Source organism: Anas platyrhynchos, chromosome 15, assembly GCF_047663525.1.
Source record: "Anas platyrhynchos isolate ZD024472 breed Pekin duck chromosome 15, IASCAAS_PekinDuck_T2T, whole genome shotgun sequence".
NCBI classification, from domain to species: Eukaryota; Metazoa; Chordata; class Aves; order Anseriformes; family Anatidae; genus Anas; species Anas platyrhynchos.
The window spans coordinates 18979338-18993052 of record NC_092601.1 but is presented as its reverse complement, the minus strand read 5'-3'; the positions used below and the strand labels follow the sequence as shown (position 1 = coordinate 18993052).

The 13715-nt window shown below is 50.2% G+C and overlaps 2 protein-coding genes and 1 long non-coding RNA gene across 9 annotated transcripts in view; 2 read left to right on the top strand and 1 right to left on the bottom strand.

The window, feature by feature from the left end:
* ARHGAP17 (Rho GTPase activating protein 17) overlaps nt 1-2455 on the top strand; it is a 41514-nt gene extending 39059 nt beyond the window's left edge. For 3 of the 5 annotated variants that reach the window (XM_027468746.3, XM_027468742.3, XM_027468743.3), the window contains one exon: nt 1531-2455. In XM_027468746.3, coding sequence (XP_027324547.1) covers nt 1531-1658 — 128 coding nt within the window. In that variant the 3' untranslated portion in view covers nt 1659-2455. The remainder of the gene's footprint in view (nt 1-1530) is intronic. The other 2 variants (XM_027468745.3, XM_027468744.3) reach the window with 1 other exon arrangement.
* A 1062-nt stretch (nt 2456-3517) lies between these two features.
* Nucleotides 3518-5863, top strand: LOC113845220 (uncharacterized). Of its 2 annotated transcripts, none has more exons than XR_003500611.3 (3): nt 3518-4122; nt 4248-4430; nt 5417-5863. It is a non-coding gene; the product is annotated as an uncharacterized lncRNA (long non-coding RNA). The 2 variants fall into 2 exon arrangements; XR_011803589.1 differs by having other exon boundaries at nt 3889-4122; nt 4252-4430; nt 5417-5820.
* A 4090-nt stretch (nt 5864-9953) lies between these two features.
* On the bottom strand, nt 9954-13637 carry TEX47 (testis expressed 47). Of its 2 annotated transcripts, XM_027468748.3 has the most exons (7): nt 13225-13610; nt 12922-12994; nt 11947-12050; nt 11487-11551; nt 10845-11046; nt 10570-10729; nt 9954-10240 (listed from the first exon to the last, which is right to left on the bottom strand). In XM_027468748.3, the coding sequence occupies exons 1-7, from the start codon at nt 13420-13422 to the stop codon at nt 10203-10205; spliced, it is 840 nt and encodes a 279-aa protein (XP_027324549.1). In that variant the 5' UTR covers nt 13423-13610; the 3' UTR covers nt 9954-10202. The 2 variants fall into 2 exon arrangements, with proteins under 2 accessions (XP_027324549.1, XP_038042722.1); XM_038186794.2 differs by lacking the exon at nt 9954-10240 and having other exon boundaries at nt 10247-10729; nt 13225-13637.
* Nucleotides 13638-13715: the final 78 nt, after the last annotated feature.

The window sequence follows — 13715 nt, the reverse complement described above, 5'->3', positions numbered from 1 at the left end:
AGATTAGGGTGCAGGATCTCTGCTCTTCAGGTTCTGTGCGCACCTCTTCTAGGGCCCAGCTCGTTGTGGAACATTTTGAGTAAGAGACTGTAAGAATTTGGGAAATTGCATAACAGCACTTTATTCTTCTATTTAATGGTGCTTCTAATAACAAGAGTATAAGTGCCTAAAAAAATCTAAAATTAAAAACAAATCAACTAGCTTCGAAAGTACTTACCTTTTTATCTGCTGTAGAAACAAGCATCATGGTTGGGATAAAGGGGAGCTGCTGATGTTAGGAAGTTTGGTTTCATGGATCAGGGTCTTAGTTTAAATATTGTAAATGTGAGGCTAAGTGAAAAGGTTTAGTTTTAAAGTAGTCACAGTAATTATTTTCTTCACTGCTATCAAAGGTCTACTGAAGATGTGTCTTCCTGTAGGTGCAACACAGCCTCGTTCACAGTCCTGCAAGCAGGGCGCTGGTCTTCAGAATGAGAACGGGGCTGGGGAGAGAGAGGAGTCTTTTTTAAAGGGTCACCCTGGTGGATGGCATTTCACAATTCATGACAGTACCGGTGCTTTGTTCTGTGCCTTCTGGATTATTTTATTTACCACTTAAATTTTAATACAGGACTTGGGAGAAAATGTATGGCTCACACCTCACAGAAAGCACTAATCCTAGAATAATGTTTTTGTGAATGTTCTAGCAGCGCACATTTCACTGTCCTGTGGAAGTCAAGTCAGTTGGTCAGGAAACAATATGATACAGTTCCAGCTATTATATTAGCTGTGCCACTACAGAATCACTGCAAATTACAGGAGTGCCAGCCAGCCTCATGCAGTGAGCCTGAGAAAGAAGTAGGGGAGGCTGCACTCAAGACTTCAGTTCTCAATATGCTTTGGCCTCTTCCATGTCACTTAAGCTCAAACGTTTTCAACTTGAACATTTACAACGTAACTTCTGTGTTAAAGTTAAGACTCTAATGCTTAAGATATAATTCTAGTCTTTACAAGATCCCTGGTGATGTCACCTTAGTTTAAAAGCAAGATGTTTGTTTGGATTTATTGATCTAAACAACTTGAACTGTTTAAATCAAAAATTTTGGCCTCCTTTTAGCACTGTACGTGTACTCACCACTTCTACAAGTCTTAGGTGCTGTTTACTTGGATGATGGCCTGGGTGCCAAATTTTATGCTAAGTGGCAATCCTGTTTTGATATTACTCTCTGTAGTATACTATCATTCCTGTGGGGATTTGAGGAATATGATATTAAATCATACTCAATTCCTTCCATTCTTCAGAAATAAGTGCTTTTCTTAATGTACCTAAAATAGGCATGCAGGAGAAGCAACCCAAAGATAACATTTTTAGTTTGGTTAGCCTTTTTCTGTTGTTGTGTGCACGTGCACACATGTTCCAGCCCTCTGTTAGCAGAGCCTTTGTTGATCTTTCCTTTCCCTTTTCTTTCTAAGGAAATGCACCAGAAATACACTGTTGAATGCGATGTCACTGTCCAGACTGCTAAATTTGCTGTTTCATTTTTTGTGCAGACTCTAATTCCAGTATTCAAGAACCACTTCAAAACGCTTCTTCAGAGCTTCTTACAGAGACAGCGAGCAAAGAACTGCACAACCATCTCGCGCTAGATGTTGACGATACGGAAAGCACTGCTCTATAGAGGAAACTCTTAAACTTTTTGTACTTTCCTGTCCTGGTGGGAAAACTAACAGACTTTAACAGTGAAAAAGCTTCTTCTGACAAAACGGCAAACCTGTGTAGAGTTCTGGCTTGTGAGTCACTGCAAAAGTGATTGAGCCATTCAGAGGAAGTTGAATGATCTGTGTCTCAACAATGGTTTTCAGAATTGTGGATAGAAGAAATTAATTAATGCAGGAACTTGCATAGGAAGCATAATTGCTGCTAATACAGCTGGTATTAGCAAATATTCCGAACGATTAAGAAGCAAAACAGTAGTTATTTAAAGCGCATGTATTATGAAAATAATCTTTTTAATGTCATGGTTAGACTTTTACTTCTAGTTCTTAAGACATTACAAGGAGATGCCTTGCAAGAGACATTCCCTCACTGATTTGCTGCAGATTCTTTTTAAAAACGTGAACCAAAAAATGCCGGAGTGCTGGTGGTGACTGCTGGTTATCAGTTGCCTCATCAAAACTGTGGATGTATTCTAGTGCCTTGAAGGACTGTCATACTGTAGAAGGAAACTTACTGTATCTTTAATCATTTCATTGCTACTCCAAGATCAATACCTAATACTTATTTCATAGTTATTTGTATTAACCAAGCCTGCTTTTGTTTATGTGAAACTTGCAAGAGTTTTGAGGTAAAACTGTGGAAGTGTTTTTTTTTTTTTTGCTTTCATTGAAAACGGTTGAATTCTGAAAGAACTTTGAACATCGGGTTTGATGCATCGGTTGGTGAACATTTATAAAAATTAAAGACCCTCTTTTGTCAGCCTGAGGCCTGTTTATTGGCGTGCACACAGAGTGCCCGTGGTTCGCGCTCCCTCAGAAGCAAAGCTCTGCCCTGGAGGCCGTGTGCTCCTCCCCGGGGCTTCACAGCTAGCAGGGCACTGCCTGCTCCGTGTGCTCTTCATTCACGGGCTGCAGAAGACAGGGCCTGGGACTGAACGTGCCTCTTCCTTAACACCTGGATCCCTCGGGAGAAGTGCTGGGCACAGCCCGGATCATGCAGAGAAGTGGGAGGGAATGGGCCAAACGGCTTCTGGGGAGGGGAGGTGGGGCAGGGGAGGAAATCAGTCCCTGGGGGTAACGCTCCCGTCACCAATGAAGGTAACTGCGCTCCCTAGGGGATGCACGGCCCTTGGTGACAAGCCCCACGCGTTTTGGCTGCGCTCTCCTTGAGCCCGGCTCCAGCCCCGTACCGAGCCCGGCGCTGCCTCGCGATCGGCGTCACCCCGGTTACCGGCCCGGGCCCGCAGGGGGGGGGACCGTGGCCGTCCTGCCCAGCCCGGCTGTCCCGGGCCCAGCCCGGAGCGCTGCGGCCGCACCCGCGGCTCGGAGCCGCTCCCGGCGCTCGGCGGCAGCGCCCGGCCCGGCCCAGGCCCCGCCCCCAAGGGCTGGCCCCGCCCCTCGCCGAGTGTAGCCCAGCCCCGCCCAATGCTCGTCCTGCTCCTGTCAAGCAGGCCCCGCCCCCCGATCCCGCCCCGTCCAATCCCGACGCTGGCTCTGTGAGGACGGACCCGCCCCCTCTGGTCCTGCTCCGCCCAATCCGCGTGCTGGCCCTGTCAGGGTAAACCCGCCCCTTGCCAGGCGCGGATCTGCCGCACCCAATCATCTTCCGAGTCCTGTCAGGATGGCCCCGCCCCTCGTCACGAGGACCCAGCACCGCCCAATCACCGTCCTGGCCCTGTCAGTAAGGCCCCGCCCCGCCCCGCCCCGCCCGTGCCGCTCCCCGCCGTGTCCCGGCCCGCCCGACCCCGGTGCCCGCCCGGTCAGGGCTCGCCGCTGTCCCCGGCCGCCCGGGGCCCCCTCCCCGCCACCACCATTCTGGAGGCGCAGCCCGGAGGGCGCGCGGGGACCCCGGTCCCGTCCCACCCGTCCCGTCCCTCCCGTCTCGCCCCCTCCCGGGGCACCCGGCCCGTTTCCCTGCCCGGACAACGAACGCCGCCTCTGCGGGGCTGTTGGGGGAGGGAGGGAGAGAAGGACGGGGCCCTTTACAACCTCCCGCAGCACCCGGGGGGAGCACGGCGAGGCCGCGGACCCGGGACAGCCCCCGGCGGACACTGACGGGCGGGCGGCAGCGCTGCGGCGCCAGGGCGAGGGGGCGGGGCCGAACTGACAGAGCCAGGGCCGCGATTGGGTGGAGCGAGGCCGAGCCAGAGCGGATTGGGTGGGCGGGGAGTTGCTGTAGGCCGGGATTGGGCGGGGTGGGAGCAGGCGGGGTGGGAGGCGGGACTTCACTGAGAGGGCCGAGGCAGGGATTGGACAGAGCGAGGCGGGACGGGATTGGTTCCAGCTGTAGCTGGGGCAGCCACGGATTGGCTGTGACCAAGCTCGGGGCGGGGCCGAGGGTGTGAAACTGGGCATGTGGAGCGGTGGCTGGCACAGTGTGAAGACGACGCCGGCGGTGACAGATGGGAGCAGCAGCAGCAGAGTGGGGTGAGCTGAGGGCGACGGGAGGGCGGGCAAGGGGCATGGGCTGGCGGGTACCGGGCAGGGCGGAGGGGGGGTGCCGTGTTGAGAATATGAGTAGTAGGGATTAATGTAGGACCTTTTAAAAACAGACAGCTGTAAACAGCCAGAAAGAGAAGGAAATACACCAGAAAGAAAATGGGAAAGCCCAACACGAGCAACAGGTGTCTGGTGCTGCTGCATTGAGCTTCAGCTAAAACCAATGGCAGGAGCTAGACAGGAGGGGCAGAAGAATACAGCTTGCGTGAGAAGTATGCTGGAAGAAAAACTGAAAGGTAGGACTAAAAAAGCATTTTTTGTGGGTGGATTTTTGCGGAGGGGGGAGGAAGATGGGAAAACATGTAATACTGGGGATAGGGCTGGAAAAGAAGAGCTGGACATGAAATGAAGAGGAGCTGAATAATAAAGATTTTTGGGGGGGAATACATTGGGCAACAGCTGAAATCACTGACTCTGAGTTGTGTTTGTTTTTTTTTAATTTTTTTTGGGGGGGAGGCAAGAGACTAAATAATTGGGTAGGACCTAAGAATCCACATACAATAGAGAAAATATGGGGAAAACAAATGGAAAATTGGGAAAGAAGCTGAAAGAAGAGCTGGACATGAAATGAAGAGGAGCTCCATAATAAAGCTTTTTGGGGGGGAAAACAGCTGAAATCACTGACTGAGTTGTGTTGGTTTTTTTTCAATTTTTTCTGGGGAACTGGACAAGAGATTAAATACTTGGGTAGAACCTAAGAATCCACATGAGGAAATGGGGGGAAAAAAAGTGAAACCCGGGGAAAGTAGCTGAGAAAGAAGAGCTACACCTGAGCTGAAGAGGAGCTGAATAATAAACCTCTTTTTTGGGGGGAAAACAGGTGAAATCACTGACTCTGAGTTGTGTTTTTACCCTTTTCTGGGGAAACTTGGGGCAAAAGCTGGAATCCCTGTGAAGATGCTGAGAAAGAAGAGCTATGCCTGAGCTGAAGAGGAGCTGAATAGTAAAGCTCTTTTTCTGGGGAAAAACACCTGAAATCACTGACTCTGCGTTGTGTTTTTTATTTTTATTTTTCTGGGGAAATGGGTAAGAGATTAAATACTTGGGTAGGACCTAAGAAACCAATGCAATAGAGGAAGTGGGGGAAAAAAAGGTGAAATCCAGGGAAAGGAGCTAAGAGAAGAGCTGGGCCTGAGCTGAAGAGGAGCTCAATAATAAAGTTCTTTTTTGGGGGAAGACAGCTGAAATCACTGACTCTGAGTTGTGGTTTTTTTTTTTTCAGTTTTTCTGGGGATAGGGGCAAGTGCTGAAGTATCTGGGAAGGACCTAAGAATCCGCATTCAATAGAGGAAATGGGGGGGAAAAAAATGGGAATCGGCGATGAAGCTGAAAGAAGAGCTGGACCTGAGCTGAAGAGGAGTTGAATAATAAAGCTCTTTTTGGGGTAAAACACAGGGAGATCACTAAAATCACTGTCTCTGAGTTGTGTTTTTTTATTTATTTTTCTGGGCAAGAGATTAAGTACTTGGGTAGGACCTAAGAATCCCATACAATAGAGGAAAGGGGGGAAGAAAGGTGAAATCCAGGGAAAGGAGCTAAGAGAAGAGCTGGACCTGAGCTGAAGAGGAGCTGAATAATAAAGCTTTTTTGGGGGAAAACAGGGGGCATCAGCTGAAATCACTGACTCTGAGTTGTGATTTGTTTTTTTTTTTTTTAATGTTTCTGCGGAAATGGGCAGAAATGGGCAAGAGCTGAAATACCTGGGGAGCTGCTGAGAATTCACTGTCAATAGAGTAAATGGGGCAGCAGCTCTGTAGCGCCAGGGATGCTAGGGGTGGGAGGCGGGACGTCACTGAGAGGACCGAGGCAGGGATTGGACGGAGCGAGGCGGGACGGGATTGGTTCCAGCTGTAGCTGGGGCGGTCACGGATTGGCTGTGACCAAGTTTGGGGCGGGGCCGAGGGTGTGAAATGGGGCATGTGGAGCGGCGGCTGGCACAGTGTGAAGACGACGCCGGCGGAGACAGGTGGGAGCAGCAGCAGCAGAGTGGGGTGAGCTGAGGACGATGGGAGGGCGGGCAAGGGGCATGGGCTGGCGGGTACTGGGTGGGGCGGAGGGGGGGTGCGGCATGGTGGTGGGCAGGCAGGGGCGCCCTGTTGAGAATATGAGTAGTAGGGAGTAATGTAGGACCTTTTAAACTAACAGCTGTAAAAAGCCAGAAAGAGAAGGAAATACACCAGAGAGAAAATGGGAAAGCCCAACGTGAGCAACAGGTGTCTGGTGCTGCTGCGTTGAGCTTCAGCTAAAACCAATGGCAGGAGCTAGACGGGAGGGACAGAAGAATACAGCTTGCACGAGAAATGTGCTGGAAGAAAAATTGAAAGCTAGGAAAAAAATTTTTTGTGGGGGGGAAGATGGGAAAACCTGAATGTTGGGGATGGGGCTGTAAAAGAGAAGAGCTGGATGTGAAATTAAAAGGAGCTGAATAATAAAGCCTTTTTTGGGGAAAACAGGGAAATCACTGAAATCACTCACTCTGAGTTGTGTTTTTATTTTTCTGGGGAAATGGGCAAGAGATTAAATACTTGAGTAGGACCTAAGAATCCACATGAGGAAATGGGGGAAAAAAAGTGAAACCAGGGGAAAGGAGCTGAGAAAGAAGACCTAGACCCGAGCTGAAGAGGAGCTGAGTAATAAAGCTTTTTTGGGGGAGAAACAGCTGAAATCACTGACTCTGAGTTGTGTTTTGTTTTGTTTTTTTTTTCAATTTTTCTGGGGAATTGGACAAGAGTTGAAATAGCTGGGTAGGACCTAAGAATGCATCTGAGGAACTGGGGGAAAAGGTGGAATCACGGGAAAGGTGCTGAGAGAAGAGCTGGACCTGAGCTGAAGAGGAGCAGAATAATAAAGCTTTTTTTTTTTTTTTTTTGTGAAAACATGGGGCAGCAGCTGAAATCCCTGACTTTGAGTTGTGGTTTTTTTACCCTTTTTCTGGGGAAACCTGGGGCAAAAGCTGGAATCAATGCGAAGAGGCTGAGAAAGAAGAGCTGGACCTGAGCTGAAGTGGAGACGAATAATAAAGCTTTTTTGGGGGGAAATCCGGGGGAAACAGCTGAAATCATTGACTCTGAGTTGTGTTTTTTATTTTTATTTTTCCAGGGAAATGGGCAAGAGATTAAATACTTGGGTAGGACCTACGACTCCACATAAAATAGAGGAAATGGGGGGGAAAAAAGGTGAAATCCAGGGAAAGGAGCTAAGAGAAGAGCTGGACCTGAGCTGAAGAGGAGCTGAATAATAAAGCTTTTTTTGGGGGGGAAAACACGGGGCAGCAGCTGAAATCACTGACTCTGAGTTGTGTTTTTTTTTTATGCTTTTCTGGGGAAACTTGGGGCAAAAGCTGGAATCCCCGTGAAGATGCTGAGAAAGAAGAGCTACACCTGAGCTGAAGAGGAGCTGAATAATAAAGCTTTTTTGGGAGCAAAAGAGCTGAGATCACTGACTCAGTTGTGTGGGTTTTTTTTTTATCAATTTATCTAGGGATAGGGGCAAGTGCTGAAGTATCTGGGAAGGACCTAAGAATCTGCATTCAATAGAGGAAATGGGGGGGGGGGGAAATGGGAATCGGGAAAGAAGCTGAAAGAAGAGCAGGACCTGAGCTGAAGAGGAGCTGAATAATAAAGCTTTTTTGGGATAAAACATGGGGAAATCACTGTTCTGAGTTGTGTTTTTTTTTTTTTATAATTTTTCTGGGGAACTGGGCAAGAGATTAAATACTTGGGTAGGACCTAAGAATCCAATACGATAGAGGAAATGGGGGAAAAAAGACGAAATCCAGGGAAAGGAGCTAAGAGAAGAGCTGGACCTGAGCTGAATAATAAAGCTTTTTTGGGGGAAAACGGGGCATCGGCTGATATCACTGGCTCTGAGTTGTGTTTATATTTCAGTTTTTCTGGGGATAGGGGCAAGTGCTGAAATACCTGGGTAGGACCTAAGAATCCACATTCAATAGAGGAAATGTGGGAAAAAAAAATGGAAATTGGGAAAGACGCTGAAAGAAGAGGTGGACCTGAGCTGAAGAAGAGATGAATAATATAGCTTTTTCGGGGCAAAACAGGGTGAAACAGCTGAAATCACTGGCTCTGAGATGTGTTTTTTTATTATTTTTCCAGGGAAACGGGCAAGAGATTAAATACGTGGGTAGGACCTAAGTCTCCACATACAATAGAGGAAAGGGGGGAAAAAAAGTGAAATCCAGGGAAAGGAGCTAAGTGAAGAGCTGGACCTGAGCTGAAGAGGAGCTGAATAATAAAGCTTTTTTTGGGGAAAACAGGGGGCATCAGCTGAAATCACTGACTCTGAGTTGTGTTTTCTTTTTAATTTTTCTGGGGGAAGGGGTAAGTGCTAAAATCTCTGGGAAGGACCTAAGAATCCATATTCAATAAAAGACATGTGGGAAAAAAAATGGAAATCGGGAAAGAAGCTGAAAGAAGAGCTGTATGTGAAATGGAGCTCCATAATAAAGGTTTTTTTGGGGAAAACAGGGAAATCGCCGAAATCACTGTCTCTGAGTTGTTTTTTTTATTTTTCTGGGGAAATGGGCAAGAGATTAAATACTTGGGTAGGACCTAAGTCTCCACATACAATAGAGGAAAGGGGGGAAAAAAATGAGAAATCACAGGAAAGGAACTAAGAGAAGAGTTGGACCTGAGCTGAAGAGGAGCTGAATAGTAAAGCTTTTCTGGGGGAAAACGGGGGGCATCATCTGAAATCACTGACTCTGAGTTGTGGGGTTTTTTTTATGCTTTTCTGGGGAAACTTGGGGCAAAAGCTGAAATCCCTGGGAAGAGGCTGAGAAGGAAGAGCTGGACCTGAGCTGAAGAGGAGCTGAGTAATAAAGCTTTTTTGGGGGGAAAACATGGGGCAACAGCTGAAATCACTGACTCTGAGCTGTGGGTTTTTTTTCAATTTTTCTTGGGAAATGGGCAAGAGCTGAAATATTTGTGTAGGACCTCAGAATCCACATTTAATAGAGGAAACGGGAGAAAACGTGAAATCAGGGGAAAGGAGCTGAGAAAGAAAAGCTGGTCAGGTGCTGAAGAAGAGCTGAATAATAATGTTTTTTTGGGGGGGGGAGAAAACACAGGGTAATAGCTGAAATCACTATGAGTTGTCTTTAAATGTCTGGGGAAAAACTTGGGGCAAGAGATGAAATCCCTGCAAAGAGGCTGAGAAAGAAGAGCTGCACCTGAGCTGAAGAGGAGCTGAATAATAAAGCTTTTTTGGGGGGAAAACATGGGGCAACAGGTGAAAGTATTAAATTTTTTTTGAAGTTATTGATGAATACATAAGGCATATGATGAATTAACTGGGGAGGAGTTGAAAATAAATATTTTGGTATGAAACCGTCTTGCATGTGACGGGGCTCAGGAGGGTGCAGGGGTGCGAAGGTGACCATCGGGCAGCACTGTGTGAAGCCAGCGCCTGTTCGGGAGGTGTGGTGCCAGGAGCGAGCAGCTGCTGCTGGGCCCATCCCAGAGCTCTGCCTGCGGCCACCACCAGCCCCATGTGCAGTGCTCTCTGCCATCCTGCCCCCATCGTCCCCGGTCACCCCTTTCTGCCCAGGTCACAGGTGGGTGGTGCTGGCCAGAGCTCGCCTGGATGTGGAGCTCGGGGCTGTGGCAGCTGCCAGCCAGGAGTGCCCACCCGCAGGGCAGTGGCACCCTCAGCCTGGCCCAGGGCTGCCTGCAAGACATGGACCTGTGCCCAGGGATGGCATCGCTGCCGCAAATCGGCCGTGACCCACTCAAGACACCATCCATGGTCAGCCTGAGGCCTGTTTATTGGCATGCACATGGAGCGCCTGTGGTTCGCGCTCCCTCAGAAGCAAAGCTCTGCCCTGGAGGCTGCGTGCTCCTCCCCAGGGCTCCGCAGCGAGCAGGGCGCTGCCTGCTCCACGTTCTCTTCGTTCACAAGCTGCAGAAGACACGGCCTGGGACTGAACGTGCCTCTTCCTTAACACCTGGATCCCTCAGAACCGCCAGGCGAAGTGCTGGGCACAGCCCAGATCATGCAGAGAGGTGGGAGGGAATGGGCCAAACGGCTTCTGGGGAGGTGGGGCAGAGGAGGAAATCAGTCCCTGGGGGTAACGCTCCTGTCACTAATGAAGGTAACTGCGCTCCCCAGGGGATGCACAGCCCTTGGTGACAAACCCCATGTGTTTTGGCTGTATTCTCCTTGACACCATGCCAGAAAGAGCCTGGCTGCCCCCACCCTCTGCTCAGGTGCACCTTGGGAGGGAAGGTGCCTGCTGGGAGCGGGTCACGGCTCCAGCCCTGTAATGAGCTCTTCTATCTCCAAGTTCAGTGTCATGAGCCAGAACTGTAGCCATGTGACTAAATGGGATGCTCATCCCTAAAACCATGCGCAGTGTACCTGAATCCAGGGCAAGTTGTAACGGACTTAAATACATTCTCAGGAAGTCTCCTGGGCTTGTACATTCTTTGGCTCTGCACAAACGGCTAATTGTCTCTGCTGGGATTTGCAGGTCGGGTACAAGAATGTACGGACTGTCGGTCACGTCCTCACTGTCGTCCTTGGGAACAAGCATGTGTCAGGGCCAGTGGCACAGGGGATGGCAGGTTGCTGCCATTGCTGGGGGGGGGGGGCAACCAGGGACATTTCTTACAGCTTGAGTATCTTGAGCTTACCTCAGCAGGTTTTGGTGTGCAGGCTGCCACTCTGAACAGGAGATTAAGACACTCTGTGACTGTCCCTTCTGCAGGCTGTGACTCTGTTGTGTCTTCTAGATGTGTCACAGGAGATGTCACCACTGACACATTCCAGTCTGGGAACTGTCTGGTGGGGATGTTATGTGCTACCACTGCAACTTTAATGTCCTGAAGTAAAGCACTGAGTGGAAAGAGTGAAATCCATCCTTAGAGCAGCAAGGATTTTTTATCAGAACATATTGAAGCTTCATAAGCCACATGACATCTGCAGGCCTAATGCTACCCTATAGCACTGCACACCTGGGGTATGCAGCACCCCTCCCACCCCGGGCTGTCCACCTTGCAGATCCTCCAGCAGAAGCGGTTTCCAGTTGCACCCTAACAACTGGGCAAGGGTCTCAAGCAGACTGGTTGGATGGGAGGGTAAAAAACGAGCAGAAGAGCAGTAGGGATTTAGTAAACAAATGCAGGAGTGAGATGGTGGTACTGTACTCCACAGGTACACAAATGGTTACTACAAAGGGGATGTAACCTTAGCTAATGTTCAGTTTTACCTTAAAGGGAGCATTCTACCATTTCTGTTACAATTTTCTTTCGGAGAAGCTGATGGAAACCACTTACCTGGGACCTTGATCTTGGAGAGAAGCTAGATCTCGGATGACGAGATGTATTGTGCTGCTGCAAGACTGCAGAGGAATGGGTAGAGTTTTTATGGAATTGCATATTACAAAATAATTTGTGAATACAAAAATAACTTATCAGCTTCCCCTCCTGTAAATGAGCTTTCTCTTTTAGTCCCAGGCATTGAAAACAATGCACATTCTTATTACATTTGATGAAACATGTCATCCTTTCTGTCAAATTACCGTTCTGGGGCAGTTATCAGAAGTATGAGCTGGAGCAAGTTCCAGAGGTAAGCTTTGGAAACCACCACACCATTATTCAGGTCTTAGTTCTTACTTTAGGCCAGTGTATGGAGGAAGAGGTGGTTATGCATCTGTAGTTGCTGGAGTTTGGAAGCCACATTTGTACAAAGATGAACTGAGGTTGTTGGATCCCACCAGGAATTTCTTTAACTTACCTCCACTACATGAAGAACATAGCTTGAACAGACAAGCAGCAGACCTGAGACTGGTTCTCTTGAGTTGTATTTTGAGGCATATTCAAACAATCCTCTGTGATAACCTTGTTTCAAAAGAAAAACTGGCAGTTTGTCAAACTGCTTACAGTGATAGTTCCAGCAGCATGTGCTATTTGTTCCATTCTGTCCGCTCTCTGCTGCCACAGACAACAGATTTACAAATTATGCTTTTAGTATTCAGAAGAAACGTTAAAGTATCATTAACATGGGATTCCCTTCTTCACGTATGCAGTGACACAATCCATGTTAACTCCTAAAACCATCCCAGATCCTGCACCACTTAGTGCAGCTGAAGCCTACAATTTCCATCACCATTTGTTTACTCGACAGATGAAGTTACATCTTGGCTGCTCTAAGTGCACCACGTGAAGGCCTCAAATGCGGAGCACTTCAGTAGTTTTGTAGGCAGAGTTGGATCGGATTCTTGCCTGTGTTTGGCATTGGCACAAACTCATACAATTTTAAGTACCTGTCTTAATGTATCTCACTCACCAGAAAAAAAACAACCTACTTTAAGATGGCTGAGAAAGTCATACTTAAAAGTTGTTTGTAAAAAATGTATCATACTATAAAAATAAAGTCTCACTCTCCCTCAGGGTTTCTAATAGTCCTGTCTTATTTCCTTAGGAAGGATTCCTAAGTGGTAATTCTCTTTATATGCTCTAACAAAAATGGTGTTTTCTCATTTCATGCACTATGACAAGGCTTGTACACATCCCTGCTCCGTGCTGCTCACTGTGTCACTCTGTGCACGTGCAGCACAAAGAGCTTTAGGACACGGTATTTGCTCCAACTCGGCAGCGGTTCTGCTGCACCGTACAGCAGTACCGTGCCCTGGGGCACGTCCCGAGCGAAGAGGAAGAAACGAGAGGGGGGAAGGGGCACTCGCTGCGTGCCCAGGCCCCCATTACACACCTGCCACCTCCTGCTCCGCCACCGCCTCGCCCAGCCGCGCCGTCACCAGCAGCCGGTGCAGGGGGAACCGGGCCTGCGCCGAGAGGGGCGGGGTCAGGGCGGGGCCAGGGTGGGGCAGGAGGGGGCGTGGCCAGGGCATGGCTGGGTCTGAGCAGGGCGGGGTTGGGGTGGGGTCAGGGCAGGGCGGGGTCAGGGCGTACCCGGGGTGGGGCGGGATGGGGGCGGGGGGCTGGGCGTGGCGGGATAGGGCGTGGTCATGGCAGGGTGTGGTCCCTCTCGCCCCGCCCCCAGTCTCGCCCCCACCTGCTCCTGGCCGTGCCGCTGCAGCCGCCGCAGGCCCAGGAGGTTCTGCCGCTCCGGGGCCGCGGGCTCCGCCGAGTCCCACTGGGCCGCCTCCGTGGCCGCGCCGCGGGGCAAGGGCCAGGGCCCCTCAGCGGCCGGCGGGTCCGGTTCTGGACCCGTGCTGGGGCCGGTCCCGGCCGGGAGCAGCTCGCTCTCCATAACGCCGGTCTCAGCAGCCGGAGGCCCGGCCGGCGCAGCTCACGAGCAGCAGGTCGAGGCTGAGGCCGAGGCACGGCACCGCCCGGCCGCGTTTCCCCCTCCGGGTTGAGGCTGTTCCCGGGGGCGCGTTCGTTCTCCCGGCCCCGCGGTTGAACGCCGCCTGCTCGCGCCCAGCCCCTCCCGGCAGCCGCCGCTCAGCGCCCGGCCGTGTCCGTGCCCCCCGTGGGCGCCCCCTCGGGGCCGGGAGCGGGGCCGGGGGGGAGGCGTGTGCGGACGATGCGACCCCCCCGAGC

Bases quoted from the DNA above. Each gene is read 5' to 3' on its own strand.
- TEX47 (XM_038186794.2), bottom strand. From the start codon at position 13,422: ATGGAGAGCGAGCTGCTCCCGGCCGGGACCGGCCCCAGCACGGGTCCA. The intron at 12,051-12,921 runs GTGTGTAATGGG...TTTTGAAACAAG, and splicing joins GGCGGAGCAGGAGGTGGCAG to GTTATCACAGAGGATTGTTT. The intron at 10,730-10,844 runs GTAAGCTCAAGA...CTTGTTCCCAAG, and splicing joins GCACACCAAAACCTGCTGAG to GACGACAGTGAGGACGTGAC.